We start from the raw sequence: 19,297 nt of genomic DNA, 5'->3' as shown, positions 1-19,297 counted from the left end.
GGGGAAGACAGAGAGGGGGAGAGAAAGACAGACACCTGCAGGCCTACTTCACTGCTTGTGAAGTGACTCCCCTGCAGGTGGGGAGCCAGGGGCTTGAGCTGGGATCCTTATGCCAGTCCTTGCACTTTGTGCCACCTGTGCTTAACCTGCTGTGCTACTGCCCGACTTCCAATATCTCTTTCTTGTCTGATTGCTATGGCAAGGACTTCTAGGTCTATGTTGAATAAAAGTGGTGAGAGTGGGCAGCCCTGTGAGTTTCTAAACAAGTCCAGGTTATAGTCTGTAGGTTCAGAGGCAACTATTCACTATGTTATCATTAGGAGAATAATGTGGAAAGGCTCCCACCACACAGCCCCACTGCTGGGCCACCGAGGTGTAGCTCTTCTGAGTTTCTTGGTCAGTTCTCTGTCCCCCAGTGTCAGCAAAGGACCTCTCCTCTGCTGCTCCAGCCTCTGAAGGCAGTAGCAATGGAGACTCATAGTTGGATCTGGTGAGTCTTAGGGGATTCCTCTCCTCCCTTCAGTAGTCTTTTTGTTGGTAAAACAGACTGGAGGTGAAGCCTCAACCGGTAATCTGCTGGGCTGTTACCAGCTGCTCAGTCTCTCCTTAAGCTTCTCTTTGTACACGAGCCACACGTGTTTGCACTTACCAGTGATTTGGTGGTTTCCTGAAGTTGTTCTAATCCTATCTGGTTGCGGTCCCAGGTGATCTCCTTTGGTATTCCTAGTTGACCTGGGAGAGGAGAGGAGAGAAACACAGCTGCTGCTGCTCTGTAGCCCTCCCTCTGGAAGTCCCCAAACTTTTACTTTAAAACACACTCAGTGCTGTATTTTGGGGCCCATCTCCTTACTGAGGAGTGAGCCCTCTCATTCTATGAGAATCATCTTGCTCACTACACTGCAATAAGACTCTTAGCTTCAAATTTGGTGTGCAACCTTCAGTTCTTTACTGATTATCACAAGGATGGAAGTACCTGTGGCCATTCTGTCTGGTAATAAGGTAAGTGTGATGTCAGTGTGATGACAGAGAGATGAAAAGAACAGAGAGGACACCTCCCAATTGCCTTCCTAAACATGATGGTGACATGGTCTGCTTTGCAAAACTGAGTCAGGTTTCTCAGGTAGACTTGGAAAGGGCTGTGGGGCTGCAGCTAGGACAATGGGTGACATATAAAGAGGCTTTGAGAGGGATGGATAGCTCCATGCAGCAGATGCTGAAAGTTTTAAGGGTGGAGGAAAGAAGAAGACTCAGGTCACTTACGGCCAACTTCCCAACAGCAAGCAGCTGCATCAGTGAGTTCTTCCATGCCTGGAACTGTCATCTCCCCAAATTTCCCATAGTCCAGCTCTATCTTGGGTGCTCTGAACTCTTGTCTCACTTCAGGGTCCCAATCTCTTACCAAATGAGGAATGGATGGATTGCAGCATGTCAAGCCCCTGACCCTGTCTGGTGTTTCTTTCTGTCCTCATCTCTCCTGCTGAATTCTTCTGGGAACAGCAGATCTTCCCCTAAGGAGAGGCCATGGTCCTCCTAGGACTGGAGCTCAGTCCTGTCCACCATAGCTGATTTTATCCTCAAATTCTGAGTTACTCCCGCCCACGAAGCCAGCCCGACAACTTGCACATGTGACTTCTCTTCTGGGCCTCTATACTAAGGATTCTTTTGTGATTTGAGACAAATACATATTTTTTCATTTTTAAATTTTTCATTAATACTAGGTTCTAAGATTGTAAGATTTCTATGTATAGTTCCACAGCAAACCACAGTTCTGTGTCCCCACCCTCCCATCTCCCAAAGATAACCACCAGAGTTCTCACAAGAAACAGTCTGCTTGCTCCTGTTAATTTTTTCCAAGTTGATGTGTATCAGTTCTCTAGATTCCACATATGAGTGAAATTATTCCATAGCTGAGTTTTATCCTCATTTCACAAAATATAATCACTTTCAGTTCTATTCATTCTGTCCCAAAGGACACAACATCATCTTTTTTTATTAGAGTAGTATTCTATGGAGTATATAATCTTCCCCTTCATTTCCTCTTCTTTAGAACAGATAGAGTCCTGCTCAGTTGAATAGTGCACTGCTTTGACCTGGGTACAACCTAGGTTTGAAGCTGAACCCCAGTCCAGTGAAGTCATTGGAAGGAGCCATTGCTTCTCTCACTCTTACTCTAAAGAAAAAAGAGAGAGAAAAGAAAAGAACAGGTGGTTACCCACTTTGAGGGTGAGGATTCTGTGTGATACATGGAAAGCATTTTTTTTAAAGCAATGTGGACAGAAGCACCTAGATACTTGAAAAGGGTGGCTTGAGTGGATTTCAAACAATGCCAGGACTTGTGGGTCTTGTATCTCAGCTTCATCTCTTAATCCTTTGTGTCTGTGACTAAGAACAGGGAAATGCAATGCTGATTGCCATGATTTCAGACTTTTTTCCCCTGGAGGTTTCCTACACTCCTGGAGTAGGTTAGGAAGGGATCAGAATGCAGCTGTCTTTCAGTTGATCACTTCCTTTCCTTTCCTTTCCTTTCCTTTCCTTTCCTTTCCTTTCCTTTCCTTTCCTTTCCTTTCCTTTCCTTTCCTTTCCTTTCCTTTCCTTTCCTTTCCTTTCCTTTCCCCTTTCCTTTCATTTTTTCCTTAAAAAAATCCCTTTTCCTCCTTTTCTTTCTTTCTTTCTCTCTCTCCCCCCTCTCTTTCTTTCTTTCTTTCTTTCTTTCTCTCTCCCCCCCCCTTCTCTTTCTTTCTTTCTTTCTTTCTTTCTTTCTTTCTTTCTTTCTTTCTTTTACCACAAGTGTTATTGCTGGTGCTTGGTATCTGCAAGATAAATCCAGTGGTCCTCATGGCCACTTTTTTCTCTTTCCTTTTAGTTATTATTTTCTTTTATTGCCACCATGGTTGTAGCTTAGGTCTGGTGCCTGAATGATAATTCCACTGTTCTTGGTGGCTACTTTTTATTTCCCCCCACTATTTATTTCATAGGACAGAGAGAGAGAGGAGGAGAGAGGCAGTTTCCTCCCTGCAGGTGTGGACTGGAAACTTGAATCCAGGTCCTTGAGCATGATAATGTACATGCTCACCCAGGTGTGTCAGCACTTAGCCTTTTATTTGATAAGACAGAGAGACTGAGAGGGAAGAAAGCGATAAAGAGGGAGAAAGAGGAGGACAGCTACATTCTGATCCCTTCTCAACCTACTCTAGGAGTGTAGGAAACCTCCAGGGGAAAAAAGTCTGAAATCATGGCAATCAGCACTGCATTTCCCTGTTCTTAGTCACAGATACCTGTAACACTGCTCCACCACTTGTGAAGCTTTCCCCCCTGCAGATGGGGACCACATTGATCATGGTAATTCATATGGTTTACCAGTTGTGCTACTGCCTGTCTTCCCATTTTTGTTGCCACTAGAGTTCTTACTCAAGCTCAGTGCCTGCATGACTCTATCACTCCTAATAGCCATTTCTTTCTTTCTTCTAGATAAATGACAAAAAATCCACCTACACATGCAAACACACACACACACACACACACACACACACACACACACACACACACACACACACACACACAGAAAGAAGGAGAGATACTGCAGCCCTACTCTAGTGCTCATGAAGATTCCTCTTTTTAGCCTGGGAATCAAACCTGGGTCCTCATTCTACAGGATGAACTACCTTCTGGCCCTCTACGTCAATTCTTACATAAGAAAAAGCCCTTGCAGGAAACAAACAAAACAAAACATGGTTATTATATTTGGTTGGCATAAGAGGATTAATGTCACCCTAACTTTCAAGGAAGAAATGACTGTCCTTGCCCTCAGAAATGGTTTTCTCTGTTGAAGTTGTAATTGATTAAAATACTAAAGTCCCCATATTAGGAAGCTACTCTCTTCCCTGATACAGCCTTCTGTCCCTTTTCCAGCCATGACATCACCTCCCCAGACAATAACTTGGATCTATGTGCATATCAAATTTCAGGCTCAAAGGAAAAAAAAAAAACTAGTATACTACAGGTCCTTTGAAATATAACTAAAATATGCCTACTAGCTATCTACAAAATGGAGGACCCCCCAACTCTCCATCTGCACTATTCCAGCCTTTAGGTCCATGATTGGTCAACAATTTGTTTGGCTTTGTATGTTAACTCTCTTTTCAACCACCAGGTTCCAGATGCTAGCATGATGCTGACCAGACTTCCCTGGACAGACCCCACCAATATGTCCTGGAACTCCACTTCCCAAGAGCCCCACCCTACTAGGGAAAGAGAGAGGTAGGCTGGGAGTATGGATCGACCTGTCAACACCCATGTTCAGTGGGGAAGTGATTACAGAAGCTAGACCTTCCACCTTCTGCATCCTCTTGTGTCCATACTTCCAGAGGGATAAAGAATCATAAAGCTATCGGGGAGGGGAATGGATACAGAGTTCTGGTAGTGGGAATTGTGAGGAGTTGTCTCCTTTTATTCTATGGATTTGTTAGTGTCTCTCTCCTTTTTTAAATAAATAAAAATAAATAAAAAAATACTAGAGTCCAGAATGTCAGAGAGACGAAGTTCTCAGCACTGTTGAAAATATTATTTCATAACCTGAGAGGTGGCACAATCCCTGGCATTGCATGTACCAGAGTTATATATTTTTTTTCAGGAATTTTAAATTTTATTCAGGAAAATTGAAAACATTCACATATTAGGACATGAGAGAGAGGCGGGAGAGAGATAAAGAGACAGAGACAGAGAGAGAGAGCAAGAGGAGAGAATGACGGTGGTTGAGAGGGAGAAGAGGAGTTAATACATGCTGATCTGGACAGAAAGAGAGCCACACCCACAGGTCTCCCTTTTAACACCCAAGTCCCACCTCCACCTTTCCAAGTCACACCTGTCACCACTCCCATTTTCTGGGTGGTACCCTCCATGTACCTCCTGTCCCTCAACATTTCTCTCTCTAGGATTATGGACCCCCACAATTTTGGGAGATGTTGAAGCATGGAGTTTTGAGCCTCTTTAACTGCTTCCTGCTAACATGTGGGCAGTTGCCTGTTCGACCCATGCTCCTAGACAGGCCTGTTCTGTCTCTAATATTTCCCTGGTAGGGTAGGGCTCTGGAGAGATGACATGTGGTCATCTGTGCAGGGAGGTCAGGGTGGGGTTGTGGTAGCATCTGGGACTTGATGGATGATGATCTGGACAGAGAGCCAGAGTTATATTCTTATTTTCCCTCTCTCTCTCTCTCTCCCTCCCTCCCTCCTCTTTTTCTCATGAATAAATAACTTAAAAAATAAAATATTATTTAAAACTAATTTGTATTTATTAATTGAGATAATTTTTATTAACATCCAAGATGCTTATCATGATATAAATAGAATCTCAAGATGGAAACCAAAATACCCAGTTTTAATTAAATCATCTCTTGGGGAATTAGATTGTATGATGAGCTCATCCTGGTATAGCAGAGAAATTCAAGGGACCTAGGGATTGCCACCTACTGTGAGTCCTTGGGCAAGTCACCATCTCTGGACCCCAACATCATGTACTTTACTGCTAATGAGAGGTGTTATCCATTATTTTGATAATGGGATTTCTTTCTTTTTTTAATTGCCACTAGGGATATTGTTGGAGCTCAGCACTGGCACAATTAACCCACCACTTACAGCAAACATTTTTTTCCCTTTCTACTTTTATTTGGCAAAACAGAGAGAAATTGAGAGGAGTGGGGAGATAGAGAGGGAAAGAGAACATAGACACCTGCAGACTTGCTTCAATTTTGTGAAGCATACTCCCTGTGGATAAGAAGTGGGGACTCAAACCCTGGTCCTTGTGCATTGTGATATGTGCACTTAACAGGATGTGCCACCACCAAGCCCCCCACCATTTTCTTTCCCTTCCCTTCCCTTCCTTTCCCTTCCCTTCCCTTCCCTTCCCTTCCCTTCCCTTCCCTTCCCTTCCCTTCCCTTCCCTTCCCTTCCCTTCCCTTCCCTTCCCTTCCCTTCCCTTCCCTTCTCTTCCCTTCCCTTCCCTTTTCTTTCCTTTCTTTTCCTTTCCTTTCCTTTCCTCTCTTCTTTCTTTTTTTAAAGATGTATTTATTCTGATGTTCTCCGTACTTCATATGTTATTTAAAAATTTTTTTATTATCTTTATTTGTTGGATAGAGACAGCCAGAATTTGAGAGGGGAGGGAGAGAGAGAGAGAGAGAGAGAGAGAGAGAGAGAGAGAGAGAGAGGAGAGAGTCTCCTGTAACACTGCTTCACCACTTGTGAAGCTTGCTAAGGTAGGGACTGGAGGCTTGAGTGTTCCTTCTTTTTTTTTTCTTTCTTTCTTTCTTTCTTTCTTTCTTTCTTTCTTTCTTTCTTTCTTTCTTTCATTCTTTGTTTGTTTTTGTTAGTTAGCCTCTGCCTACTCCTTTTTCCTATATGCTCGGAGTTCTTCCTGCCTCAACTGTCTCCCTATGCCACAAAAGCCCAGCAGTGTCATAAAACTTTTTAGAACTTGCTGTGAGACTCTACTGGGTCTCCGTGGTTCCTAACAGTTATAACATTCTGTGGTCTTAATTCTAATATATAGCTATCTACACTTAAAAATCCTGAACCCCCTTTTTGTATCTTATTCACGAATCATTTTAGGTCTTGTTTTTGCCACCAGGATTATTACTGGGCCTCAGTGCCTTAATGATGAGGCCAGTGTTCCCAGTGGCCATTTTTAATTTTCATTTATTTTATTTTTAAAATTTTTTAACTATAAAAAGGAAACATTGACTAAACCATAGGATAACAGGCGTACAACTCCACACACTTCCCACCACCAGAACTCTGTACCCCATCCTCTCCCCTGCTAGCTTTGCTATTCTTTAGCCTTCTGGGAGTATGGACCCAAGGTCATTGTGGGATGCAGAAGGTGGATGGTCTGGCTTCTGTAATTGCTTCTCCACTGGACATGGTGTTTGCAGGTCAATCCATACTCCCAGTCTGCCTCTTTCTTTCCCTACTGGGGAAGGACTCTCGGGAATCGGAGCTTTAGGACAGTGGGGTTGTCTGTCCAGGGAAGTCTGGTCAGCATCATACTAGCATCTGGAACCTGGTGGTTGAAAAGAGAGTTAACATACAAAGCCAAACAAATTGTTGACCAATCATGGACCTAAATACTGGAATAGTGCAGATGAAGAGTTGGAGGGGGGGGTTGGTGTCCTCCATTTTGTAGATAGCTAGTAGGCATATTTTAGTTAAAAGGGCCTGTGGCTATACTAGTTTTTTTTTCTTTTTCTTTCTTCCCCTGAGCCTGAAATCTGACATGCCAGTGGATCCAAGTTATTGTCTGGGGAGATGATGTCATGGCTGGAAAAAGGACCAGAAAGCTGGATCAGGAAAGAGAGTAGCTCCGTAATATGGGAAAGGTATATAAATATTGTTGACTGTAAACTCCATCGATTTAATGTGATCTGGGGCTCATAATTAGCTTAGGAGCCTATGTGACCTCTGCATCCCTATAGATCTGAGCTCATATTCTGTGGTCATGAATAGGAACATTCCAGGCTGCCCCAATATTGACCCATCTTCCTCAGGTGTAGCATAGAGTATGTTGTCCATCCTCCTTTTGGAGGATGGACCATTCTCTACCATTATTGATCCAAGTTGAGGGCAAGGTCCTATGGGGGCCCACAAAGGGGTCTATTGAGTTATTCCTGATATAGATGACCAATAGCAATGGAGAGTGACTTATTTGATGTCTAGACCCATCATGTATGCTTGGGAATCTCAGGACTCCTGAATTGGGCCTCAGCTGATGGGGTGGCCTGATAGTGACTAAAAAAGTCATTGTTAAAGTATGCCAGTCTCTTTGCAGACCTTGCTTTGCTGAGGTTAGCTTTGGAGTGAGTGAGAGAACTGTAATAGGAAGTAGGTGAGGAGGGTATCTATTATGAACTTTATACTGACTCACTATAGACTATTGTGTATTTTTTTCTGTCAGGTATATATTTTGCCCTAGTTTATGTATACATATGAACATATGCTCTATCTCACGGGACCTGGTCTATATCTAGATTTTGGGACTTAGTTAGGAAGTGAACCTCCTGGAATGGAATTAGAGAATACTTCATTTTTTGATGGAGGGTCACAGAGATAGAGATGGAGAGAAATGGATAGAAGGGAAGAGACCTGCAGCACTGCTCTACTGCTCATGATGCTTCTCCACCAGGTGCTTGAACATGGTTTCTCATGAATGGTGACATGTGGGTTTAACTGGGTGTACTACCATTGAGTCCCTCAAGCATCTTTTTTGAAAGCACCCAAGGATGTGGTTGGGTACCCAAGGGGATATGTGGTAACTCTCATTACCTGGATCTGAATCAGGCCAGAAGTGATATAGAGGGCTGGCAGGTGGACTATCCCTTTTCTTTGGTCCAGTATACCACACCCTGTTCAAATTTCATGTTGTTTTCTTTTTCTGTCCTTTTCACTTAAATTCATCTGGTATTTATTCTTTTCTTTTTAGTTGATCTCCTTTACTTTTTAAAATAAATATTTTACTTTATATTTATTTATTATATAGGATGGAAAGAAATTCAGGGAAGGGAAGACAGAGAGAGAGAAAGAAATAGTGACATCTAGGGTTCGGGGGTAGTGCAGCAGTGGCACAAAGTGCAAGGACCTGCATAAGGATCCTGGTTTGAGCCCCTGGCTCCCCACCTGCAGGGGAGTCACTTCACAGTTGGTAAAGCAGGTATTCAGGTGTCTGTCTTTCTCTCTCCCTCTCTGTCTTCCCCTCCGCTCTCCATTTCTCTCTGTCCTGTCCAACAATGAATGACATCAACAATAACAATAATAACCACAAGGCTACAACAACAAGGGCAACAAAAGGGGGAAAAATGGCCTTCAGGAGCAGGGGATTCATGGTGCAGGCACTGAGCACCAGCAATAACCCTAGAGGCAAAAAAAAAAAAAAAGAAAAAAAGAAAAGAAAAGAAAAGAAACAGATACATCTATAGCACCGCTTCACCACTCATAAAGCTTCCCCTTTGCAGGCAGGGACAGGGAGCTTGAACACAGGTCATTATGAATTGCAACTACTCATTCCCCACGCTTTCTTTTTTTCTTTATTTTTGATATTTATTATTGATGTTCATTGATTTAATAATGGCTGACAAGAAAGAACATAGGATATGAAGGTTCAATTCCACACAGTTCCCACTACCAGAGTTCCACATCCCATCCCCTCCATTGGAAGTTTTCCTATTCTTTATCTCTCTGTGAGCATGGACCCAGGATCATTCCCATGCTTTTAATTAATGTCACTTGCTCCACCATTAATGTCAAACTTGCCTTTTGTTTTAGAATCCACTTACACAGCTGAAGAATGCTCTTAGTATCAACTAATGGAACTATTGTCTCAAAATTGTCTCCCATTAGAAACTCTTTTATTTCAATTGCTTTCGACAATCTGCAAGCTTGCCTCTTGGGACTGCTTTCCTACTGTGCTCAATTGCCCAAATGTGACTTTGGCTGAGGCAAAGCTGGGGCATTGCAATGGGTGGGTGCAAATATTCTCATGCCATTCTTCTCTCCCTTCTTTGATTTTGGAGAACATTGATAGACAATGACAACTGAGAGGGAGGGCAGTAGTTAACTGGTTGAATGCACACATTACCATGTTCAAGAGCCTGGTTCAAGCCCCTGGCCCCCAACTATAGGTGGTTAAGCTTCATGAGTGGTGAAACAGTGTTGCAGGTGTCTCTCTTTATCTCCTTCCCTCTTTATCCCCTTTCCCTATCAATTTCTCTCTATCCTGCCAATAAATGAATGAATCTTTTAAAAAAGAAAACTCTGTCTAGGGGACTGATTTATAGTTCACAAAACAATGGTAGCATAATACTATTCTTTCATGAGATGGTACCCCATCCCTCCTGGGTACATAGATTTGAAAAACTTGGCTGGATGGACTTCAGTCATATGCACATGCTCCGGGGGGAACAGTTGTGCTTCCAACTATTTGCACTGACTCTTGGGCAAGGCTGCAGAGATAATATACAGGGATTCCAAATGATACAGCAAGGGGATGATAGCAGAATGACATCTATTCATGAATTTATGGTGCCATCTTTCTAACCATGTCCAAGGCTACAACCTTCCCCTCTCCTGCTATGACTTGGACATTTCATCGAGTATAGTGCCATCCCTTAACCCAGATCATTATACTTTCTGTAGAGTTCTCTGGCTTCTCTGATTCTCTGGCTTCTCTCTGTTGTGTCATTTTTGGCTCTCCCTGAGTTTATTTCCCTGACCTGTGAAGTGGTTTAGTGGCTGGAACACTGGACTTAAGAACAGAAGGTCTTTAGGTCTATCTCTGCCATTATATGTTCCAAGTGATGCTCTGGTTCTCTCTCTCCCTCTCTCTTTTTTGTAAGTAAATGAATAAATATTAAAAGAAAAGCATCTTATATTAGAAGAGGTGGCACAGTGGTGACATGCTAGACTCTCAAGCATGAGGAGCTGAGTTCAGGCCCTGTCATTATATGTGTTGTGGTGATTCTTTGGTTCTCTCCTTATCATAAGTACATAAGTAAATCTCTGAAATATCTTTTTTGATCATTGTGTATTTGTTTTCATTTTTTCTAGCCAGAATCTTAAGAAAAATCAGGCATATAATGGATAGAAAGGAAATAAAAATCCCTTTTAATTTTATTAATGGAAAATAATAAGATTATTGCTTCTATATTTTAACATATATCCCTTGATATTTTTTTGTTTATATGGGCATCTTTATTTACCATCTATCTTATTTTTTCATTATGCTTTATCTCAGAAGGTGGTATTATTTCAGGTGAAAAAGGAGGCTAGGTTAGTTTTCAGCATGGAACAAAAGAACAAATGATCTGTTCTTCACAAATAGATTCAGTAAATCTTACTGTGTTTTTGAACTTGAACCCTGTATAAGCCATGTTGAATCCAAAATATGGCCTGTAGTTTAAAAATGGACAGAAATCCTTTCAATGACTCATAAAAGGATCTATTTCCCAAGGTGGATGAGTGAATCTCTGGGGTTAGAGAGCGCAGAACTCATGTGTGGAGATGAAAGCCAAAGGCTTGCTAGTTTCCTCCAGGTGTGTTTCTACTTCAGGTGCACTCACTGACTTTTATCTCCAATCGGCTAGATCAATAGCCAGCTTTAGCTGGCTGCATTAATTGGCTCTTACATTCAGAATCCTGTGATATTGATTTCAATAGTTGGCTTCCATCAAATTTGGGAAGCACTTGTTTGAAGTCTTGAGAGATAAAAAAAAAAACTGTGTCACTGCATTGTTGAAGTAGTTTCATTTCTAGTGGGTTACATTTTTGTTGTTCCTGTTATTGCTGGGGCTTCACTGCTTTGGACTGACTTTTTCAGATGAATGGATGGATATAGGTAGGTGATACATATATACATATATTAGTTGGCTGCTATAGTCAGATCAAAAAGAATACCCCTTGTGAGAGGGATTTTGTCTGAATAGTTGCAATATGTCTTTATGGTTAAATCTTTTACTAAGTCACATAGAAAATACAAAAATGTGAACTGCTTTACACATTGATCTTTCATTGTGCTTCAGTGAGCTTTATTAAAGCCCAGGGATAAATTAAAAAATATAAAAATATGTACTTATAAGATATACTGACATGTAAATACGTACATATATGTGACATTATTTCCTATAGCATCAAAGACAGAGGGGGACCAGGTGGTAGTGCACTTGGTTAAATGCTCACATTACAGTGCCAGGCACCCAGGTTTAAGATCCTGGTTCTTGCCTCCAAGGGAAAAGCTTCATGAGGGCTAAGCAAGGCTGTAGGTCTTTCTCTCCTCCCAATTTCTCTCTGTCTCTATTCAATAATAAAAAAAAAATGGGAGCTGGGTGGTGGCACAGCTGGTTGAGTGCATGTCTTACAGTGTTCAGGGACCTGGGTTCAAGCCCCTGGTCCCCACCTGCAGGGGGAAAGCTTTTTGAGTGGTAAAGCAGGGCTGCAGGTGTCTCTCTGTCTCTCACCCTCTCTAACACTCCCCTCCCCTCTTGATTTCTGGCTGTCTCTATCCAATAAATAAAGATAAAAAAGTTTTTAAAAAGTAAGTTTGAAAAAAGTAAAATAAAGTAAAAGATATTTAAAAAATGCTTGAGAGATAAACACACACACACAGAGAGAGAGAGAGAGAGAGAGAGAGAGAGAGAGAACTAGGAAGACAGGAGGTGGAAGGAAAAATGGTACCATGGGATAATTTAAGGCTACTGCTTTTTGTTTTTGTTTTTTTAAATGATAAAACAGAATGACATTTTTTTTCAACCGTCCCTACAGTGTCCTAAGACTGTGTGTGAGTGTGTGTGTGTGTGTGTGTGTGTGTGATGAAGAAATGGGAGCATGTTGGTCTTCCCCACCCAATTAAAATGTAACACTTGTCTCCTCTCAGCTGACATAATCATTTTGGTGGAAAAGAGGGAGGAAACAATGCACAGATGCTCGTAATAAGATGAAGATGTTCCCTCTTGCTCCAACTCCATTCCTGCCATTACAAATAACACTCGGGCACCTGGGATGCAATTTGAGGCTTCCCTGTGGTCTGAAATCTCTGTGCCACTTTATTGATATGTATTTTTTTTTCTCAGGATATATTCTCCATGCTGGCAAATTGGCCTGCTTCTTAAGATTCATGCCAGAGCTTTTCCAGTGGTCTCTATTAGCCAATTTAAATGCACAATAACAAGAAGGCTTGAACACACCATGCTAATCCGGCTTTAGAGACCTCTCTGCCTGGCTGTTTGTTAAGAGAAAATTGTACCTGTTACGAATTGGAAAAGGGGGTGCGGCTGCTGTTAACTGCTTTAGCAAATGGATTCCTACTTGTTTCCTGATGAAAATGGAAATGCTTCTGCCTTTTTTTCTTGAAGTGAGGGTGGAGTGCGGGTAGTGGGGATTTGCTTTACTTAGTACTAAGTGGATGTCATTTCTTGTGATTATAGGAAAATGCATCATAACTTTTGATTACACTGCCATTATGGAGGTCTGGGAGCCATTGCTGGGCCTCTAAAGGTACTGCTGGGAGTTCTGCTTGACTTTTCTTTTAAAAAATATTTATTTATTTATTGCAACCAGGGTTATGGCTTGAAGCTCAGTGCCTGCATGAAAAACCCACTGCTTCTGATGGCCATCTGAAGATTTCTATTCTTTTATTATAAACTCAGGGAGAAATTGAGAGGGAAAGGGGAAGTAGAAAGGGAGAGAGAAAAAGAGAGCCACCCACAGCACTGCTCCACCACTTGTAAAGTTTCCTTCCTGTATGTGGGGACAGGAAGCTTCCATATGAATGCTATAGTATAGTAATGGGTGTGCTCTGCCAGGTCTGACACCACCTGGCACCTTCATGAAACTTTGTAACTGGTGCTGAGGGGAGCAGAAAAGGAAGGGCAGAGTTGCATAAATCTTACCTGCATAATGAAACCTTTTGCCTGGGAATGGAAGGCAGCCACATGGAAAATGTCCTGCTAATGGTTGTTCTCTGGACTTTAACCCCTATTCTGGGTTTTGCTCAATTCCCCCCAAAATCATGTCACTTAATGGTCACATTAGCACCTTCTTACTCCATGAATAAATAAGCAGGGAAAGGGAGAGAGGGGAACAAACTGGAAATGGGGGCTGGCAAGGGTGAGAGTGTGAAGAAGAAGATCTGAGAGCTCATTTTTGTTCTATTACTACACTTTTCATGACTGTTGCTTTGTAGTATAAGCTGAAGTTGGGGAGCATGATGCCCTCATTCTTTTTTTCTCAGGAGTGATTTAGCTATTCATACTTTTTAAAATGATTCCACACAAAGATCTGGATAAATTATTCAGTTTCCTTGAAAAATATCATTGTGATTTTGATAGGTATTGTGTTGCATCTATATATTGCATTTAGAAGGATGGCCAATAGTATGTATTCATTTAATCCATGGACAGGTGATTTTATTCCATTTCTTTGTGTCACCTTTTTCTTTTAACAATGTCCTATAGTGTTCTTTGTAAAGGTCCTTCATCTCCTTGGAGGTAGCATACCTTTTAGGGTGGAAACAAAAGAGATGTACTGCTTTTTTTCATGCAATCAAGTTAACATAAAATATCTGATATACTTTATAAGAGGTTCCTGGGCAAGATGGAGCTTTAGTTGTTCACAGTGTAAGACAGTGTGATGATGTGGCAACAAGCTTAGCCACAGCTTCAAATTGTTGATGGTAGCTGTTTCCATTTCCTACATCTCAACACCTGGATCTTGAATGCTCCAAGGGTGGGAAATAACTCCTTGAGGAGAATCTAAGCTTTAAAAATATCAGTCTGAAAAAAAATCAGTCTGCCTGGACTCATTTCTGTAAACATCAGATCGGATGGTGCAAGTATCTCTTGGGATTTCAGAATTATCTATCGTGCCTTTTGAAAATAATGGATCTGTATAAGGGAGAAAGCATTGCCCTATAAAACAAAAGGCTCTGCTGTCACGAGAAACAAGCAAGAAAAAAAATGGCAAAAAGATTTGATAACTGAGGATGCCAGGGCTAGAAACAAATACTAAGTCCTTCTAAAGTCATCAGATAAAGAGAAGACTACATAAGTTGGATAAGGGTGAGAGATTGGCCCACTTATTAATGGTCCTTTTGGTCAATAGCACACCACCTGATCATCTGGGGCCATAGTTAGGGAATCCTTGGATTCCTACACATGTATAATGGACCTAGACCACTAATGGATCCCTCTCTCCACCACCACTGGTCAATTACGTCAGGAAAATCATCATAAGCCCTCTTGTGGGCCTCCCAGGACCTTGCCCTCACCATAAAGCAGTAACAGTAGGGATAGCCCCATTCTCTGAAGGGAGATTGGGATATCCTGCCCTACCACTTGAGGAAGACTGGTCCCGAAATGAGTGAAACCTGTGATGTTCCCAGTTGTGACTATGAGCTGCTGCCAGTGCTCATGTGGAGTGGCTCCAATGGGGGCGGGGGTAAGCCTCCAACCCTCCCTCACTAGCTCTAGTGACTGCGCGAATTAGAAAGAGGCATTGGGAGATATTCTGGTATGAACATCCGTTTATTTGGAGATGGGTACAGGATTTTATACTGAGTTAAAGAACACTTTTCATATGTTTCAGAAATTACAGGTTTCTTAAAGGTCAGCTTGCCCCCATGGTAGGGGGTCAGTATGACAAAAATTGTTGAGATACATAAAGGTCAAGACAATTAGTTTCCATGATGCAGGCAAGTTAATTATCCAAAGGTATTTGAGAGAAGCATAGGGGTTAAACCAGTAAGGTGAGGTAGAGAAGAAGAAAAACAAAGATTGATGTAAATCACAGATATCAAAGAACACAAGAAAATAGAACATGGGGTCTCACTGCTGGGTACTGGCAGGGGTGTATGATAAAGTGTGTTCTCCTATATGATCAAAAGGTGAATTTATAATGAATGTTTGAACTTTGAATGACAATAGTGAACTTTGAGTGAATCCTCAAGCAGGCAGCCATTTGGCCTGCTAGCAGGGGGAATGAAGTATGAGAGGCTTGTAGGCTTTCTGTGGGCTTGAGTGACTAACAAAGGAGAAACTGAGTCTGAGACTTTTCCTCTTGGCTCATCTTTATAAGGAGAGAGGCTAACAAGTGAGATGTCTTTCCAGACCTCCATCCAAGGATGGGAGAGCTCCCCTAAGCTCTACCAAGCTTTCACATAGTCATACAAGCTGCAAGCTCAGACTAATAGGAACTCAGAGGTTACACAGGCTTTGGTGCTAAATATATATGCTCTGGGTCAGGTGGATGGTGGTAAATAGTTAATTGTATCCACAGATTTTTTTTTTCAAGAATGGAAGCTACTTACTGCCCTAATCCAATTTTCTATCTCTTTTCTCTACTCTGACACTATTTTCTCAGACAATATTTAGATCCAACTTCAGGCTAGCTATCAAACTCGAGCAAAGCTATCATAATTGCTTGCCCCTAGGAGCATACCTAAGATGGACTTACTAGCTTTTTTCTACTCTAAGATCCCTAATCTCACCTGCTTTATTCATACTTCTTGGTTCCTATTCATTAACCATTTTGTCTCAGTTTATGTTCTGCCACCTTCCAGACACCAGTTTACAGATGCTATCACGATGCCATCCTGACTTCTCTGGGCAGACGACCTCACTAGTGTGTCCTGGAACCTTATCTCTCCAGCACTCTGGCCCACTGGGGAAGGATAGAAACAGGCTGGGGGTATAGATAGACCTGCCAACACCAATGTCCAGTGAAGAAGCCAGAAATCCTACTTTCTGCAAAATGACCTTGATCCATACTCCCAGCAGGAGAGAAGTAAAAAGAGGAAGAAGGCTCTGAACTCCAGTTTCATCAGTACCCAGAGAGAGGGACATACAAAGTTAATAATGTTGTCATGAGTGGCTTGGAGGGCAAGAGAGGATTGAATTAGGAAGAAAAATGGGGCATTTGTGTATAAATTTAGACAGATAGTTAGATGATGGCTCGCTTATGTGATGGCTTGCAGTGGGGCAACTGAAGACTCAGAACCCTGGTAGTGGGAATGAAGTGGATTTATAACCCTGTTGACATGTAATTTTGTAAATCAATATTAAATCACTAATAAAATTTGAAAAAACAAGTCTTTGAGGGATATTTGTGTTAATTTTATGGATTGGCAAGAGTGCCACCTACAGGTCAGGTGAGCAAGAAACACACACAGGTGATGTGGGAGAATAATTTTCCTTGTGCTGTGCTGAGTTTGTAGGATGTTAGAACAGTAAACCAAAACTGCCAACACCTATGATATGTATGAAAGATCAAAGCCCCCCCATACAAGAGATCAACACCTCTTTAAAACTACACAATGTGAGATCTGGAAATAAATAATAACGTGATACCAAATAGGCACATTCAAGCCTGTCCATCAGATGTCTTTAGAATATGGATGTGTCAACTCAATCCACTATTTCTGTCTTTTAAAAAATAGTTTGTTTCAAAATTTAAAAAAATAATATTTTCTTTTTTTTTAATCTTTATTTATTGGATAAAGACAGCCAGAAATCAAGAGGGAAGGGGGTGATAGAGAAGGAGAGAGACAGAAAGACACCTGCAGTATTGCTTCACCACTTGCAAAGCATTCCCTTTGCAGGTGGAGACCGGGGGCTCAAACCTGGGTCCTTGCACATTGTAATACGTGCACTCAACCAGGTGCACCACCACCTGGCCCCTAATATTTTCCTTCTTAAAAGGATTTATTATTACAGAGAGAGAGAGAGAGAGAGAGAGAGAGAGAGAGACTATACAAGGACACAGATCACTGCTCCACTTTGTCATATAACAGTATTGGACTCAAACATGGAGCCTGTGGTTTCTGTGTTTTTTTTTTTTTGGATTTTTTTCTTTTTTCTTTATTTCCTTTTGATACCCTTGTTTTTTTATTTTTATAGTTATTATTGATGTTGTTGGTTGTTGGATAGGACAGAGAGAAATGGAGAGAGGAAGGAAAGACAGAGGGGGAGAGAAAGACAGACACCTGCAGACCTGCTTGACTGCTTGTGAAGTGACTTCCAGGTGGGGAGCCAGGGGCTTGAACCAGGATCCTTATGCCGGTCCTTGTGCTTAGCAGGTTTCTGTGTTCTAAGCATGAGTTATCTCCTCAGCTTTCACTATCATTGTCCTTCTGCTCTAGCAACATGTTCTAATTTACTAACCAACTTTGTGAAGGGTTGTCAATAAAATAAGGAGAGAGGGTGGGGTAGGGTGACAGGGTCAAAAGAAACCATAAAAGCATTCCTTTTGGAATCTTGAATGTAAGTACCTTAGAAGTTAGTTGCCAACTATTAAAAATGGTGACTTCAACATTTTCAGCCCATCTTGGATGGACCTTGAAAAATTCATGTTAAGTGAAATAAGTCAAACAGAAGGATGAATATGAGATGATCTCACTCTCAGGTAGAAGTTTAAAAACAAGACCAGAAGAGAAAACACAAGTAGAACCTGAATTGGAATTGGCATATTGCACCAAAGTAAAAGACTCTGGGGTGGGTGTGGGGGAGAATACAGGTCCAAGAAGGATGACAGAGGACCTAGTGGGGGTTGTATTGTTAAAGGGAAAACTGGGAAATGTTATGCATGTACAAACTATTATATACTGTTGAATGTAAAACATTAATTCCCCAATAAATAAAATAAAATAAAATAAAATAAAATAAAATAAAAATGCTGTTACCAGGGGACAGGCAGTGGCACACCTGGTTGAGTGCATACACTACAGTGCACAAGGACCAGGTTCAAGCTCCTGGTCCCCACCTGCAAGAGGGAAGCTTCTTGAGTGGTAAGGCAGGGCTGCAGGTGTCTCTGTCTCTCTCTCCCTCTCTCCCTCCCCCTTTCCTCTCAATTTCTCTGTCCCTATTCAGTAATAAATAAAAAATGAAATAAAAAGAAGTTAGTTATATTTGGTAGTTATTAATGTTAAAGAAATGTTCCATGTAGTCACTGTGAAATTGAATGTTGGCAAATAAGCTGCTTAAAATGTATTTAAATGATTTGGCAAATGAAATGGAATTAGAATCAAGACATTGGGTCAGGAGAGCAAGATTTCTCCAAGAGAAGCCGCTCTCATCAGAGGACCAAGAGCTAATTACAATAGTGGAGGGAACTTTTCTCAGCTCTAAGTTTAGTTTCATTTGTGATGGGTCTGATGTAGCTAAGTCAGGGTATGCACTTCATGCTTGCAGGCTCTGATTTCAGCTGGAAAAGTTAAAAGGAAAGATGAGGATTCAGACACTGAGTTGCCTCTCAAGATCTTGTGTTGTGTCTAGCACAGCATTCCTGAAGGGAACTGTGCCCTTCCTTCCTTTCCCTTCCTTCCTTCCTTCCTTCCTTCCTTCCTTCCTTCCTTCCTTCCTTCCTTCCTTCCTTCCTGCCTTCCTTCCTTATTTCCTTCCTTCCTTCCTCTTCCTCTTTTCTTTTTCTCTTTCTTTCTTTTTTCTCTTTCTCTTCTCTCTCTTTTCTGCTGCCACCAGGATTATTGCTGGGGTTTGGTGCTAGCACTATGAATCCATGGCTCCCAGTGACAATTTTTCCCCTCCTTTTTTTTGCTTTTTAATTTTTATTAGATAGGACAGAGAAACTGAGAGAGGATAGGGAGATAGAAAGAGGGAGAGAAAGATAAATGCCAGCAGACCAACTTTACCACTGGATAACTGGAACCCCTGCAGGTGGAGAGTGGGCACTTGAGCTCAGAACCTTAAGCCTGGTAGTAGATGCACTTAACCGGGTATGCCACTACCCAGCCCCTTGCCTTTCCTTTCCTT

General features: G+C 41.7%; 1 protein-coding gene across 1 annotated transcript in view; it reads left to right on the top strand.

Moving 5' to 3' along the window:
* The window catches only part of NUF2 (NUF2 component of NDC80 kinetochore complex), a 144,252-nt gene extending 126,367 nt beyond the window's left edge, over window positions 1-17,885 (top strand). Inside the window, exon 14 of the mRNA XM_060198197.1 lies at window positions 17,850-17,885. Within this exon, the coding sequence (XP_060054180.1) occupies window positions 17,850-17,870 (21 nt within the window). The 3' untranslated portion in view covers window positions 17,871-17,885. The remainder of the gene's footprint in view (window positions 1-17,849) is intronic.
* The last annotated feature ends 1,412 nt before the right edge of the window (window positions 17,886-19,297 follow it).

The sequence above is a fragment of the Erinaceus europaeus genome, chromosome 9, assembly GCF_950295315.1.
Source record: "Erinaceus europaeus chromosome 9, mEriEur2.1, whole genome shotgun sequence".
NCBI lineage: Eukaryota > Metazoa > Chordata > Mammalia > Eulipotyphla > Erinaceidae > Erinaceus > Erinaceus europaeus.
This window is presented reverse-complemented; position numbering and strand designations above follow the sequence as displayed.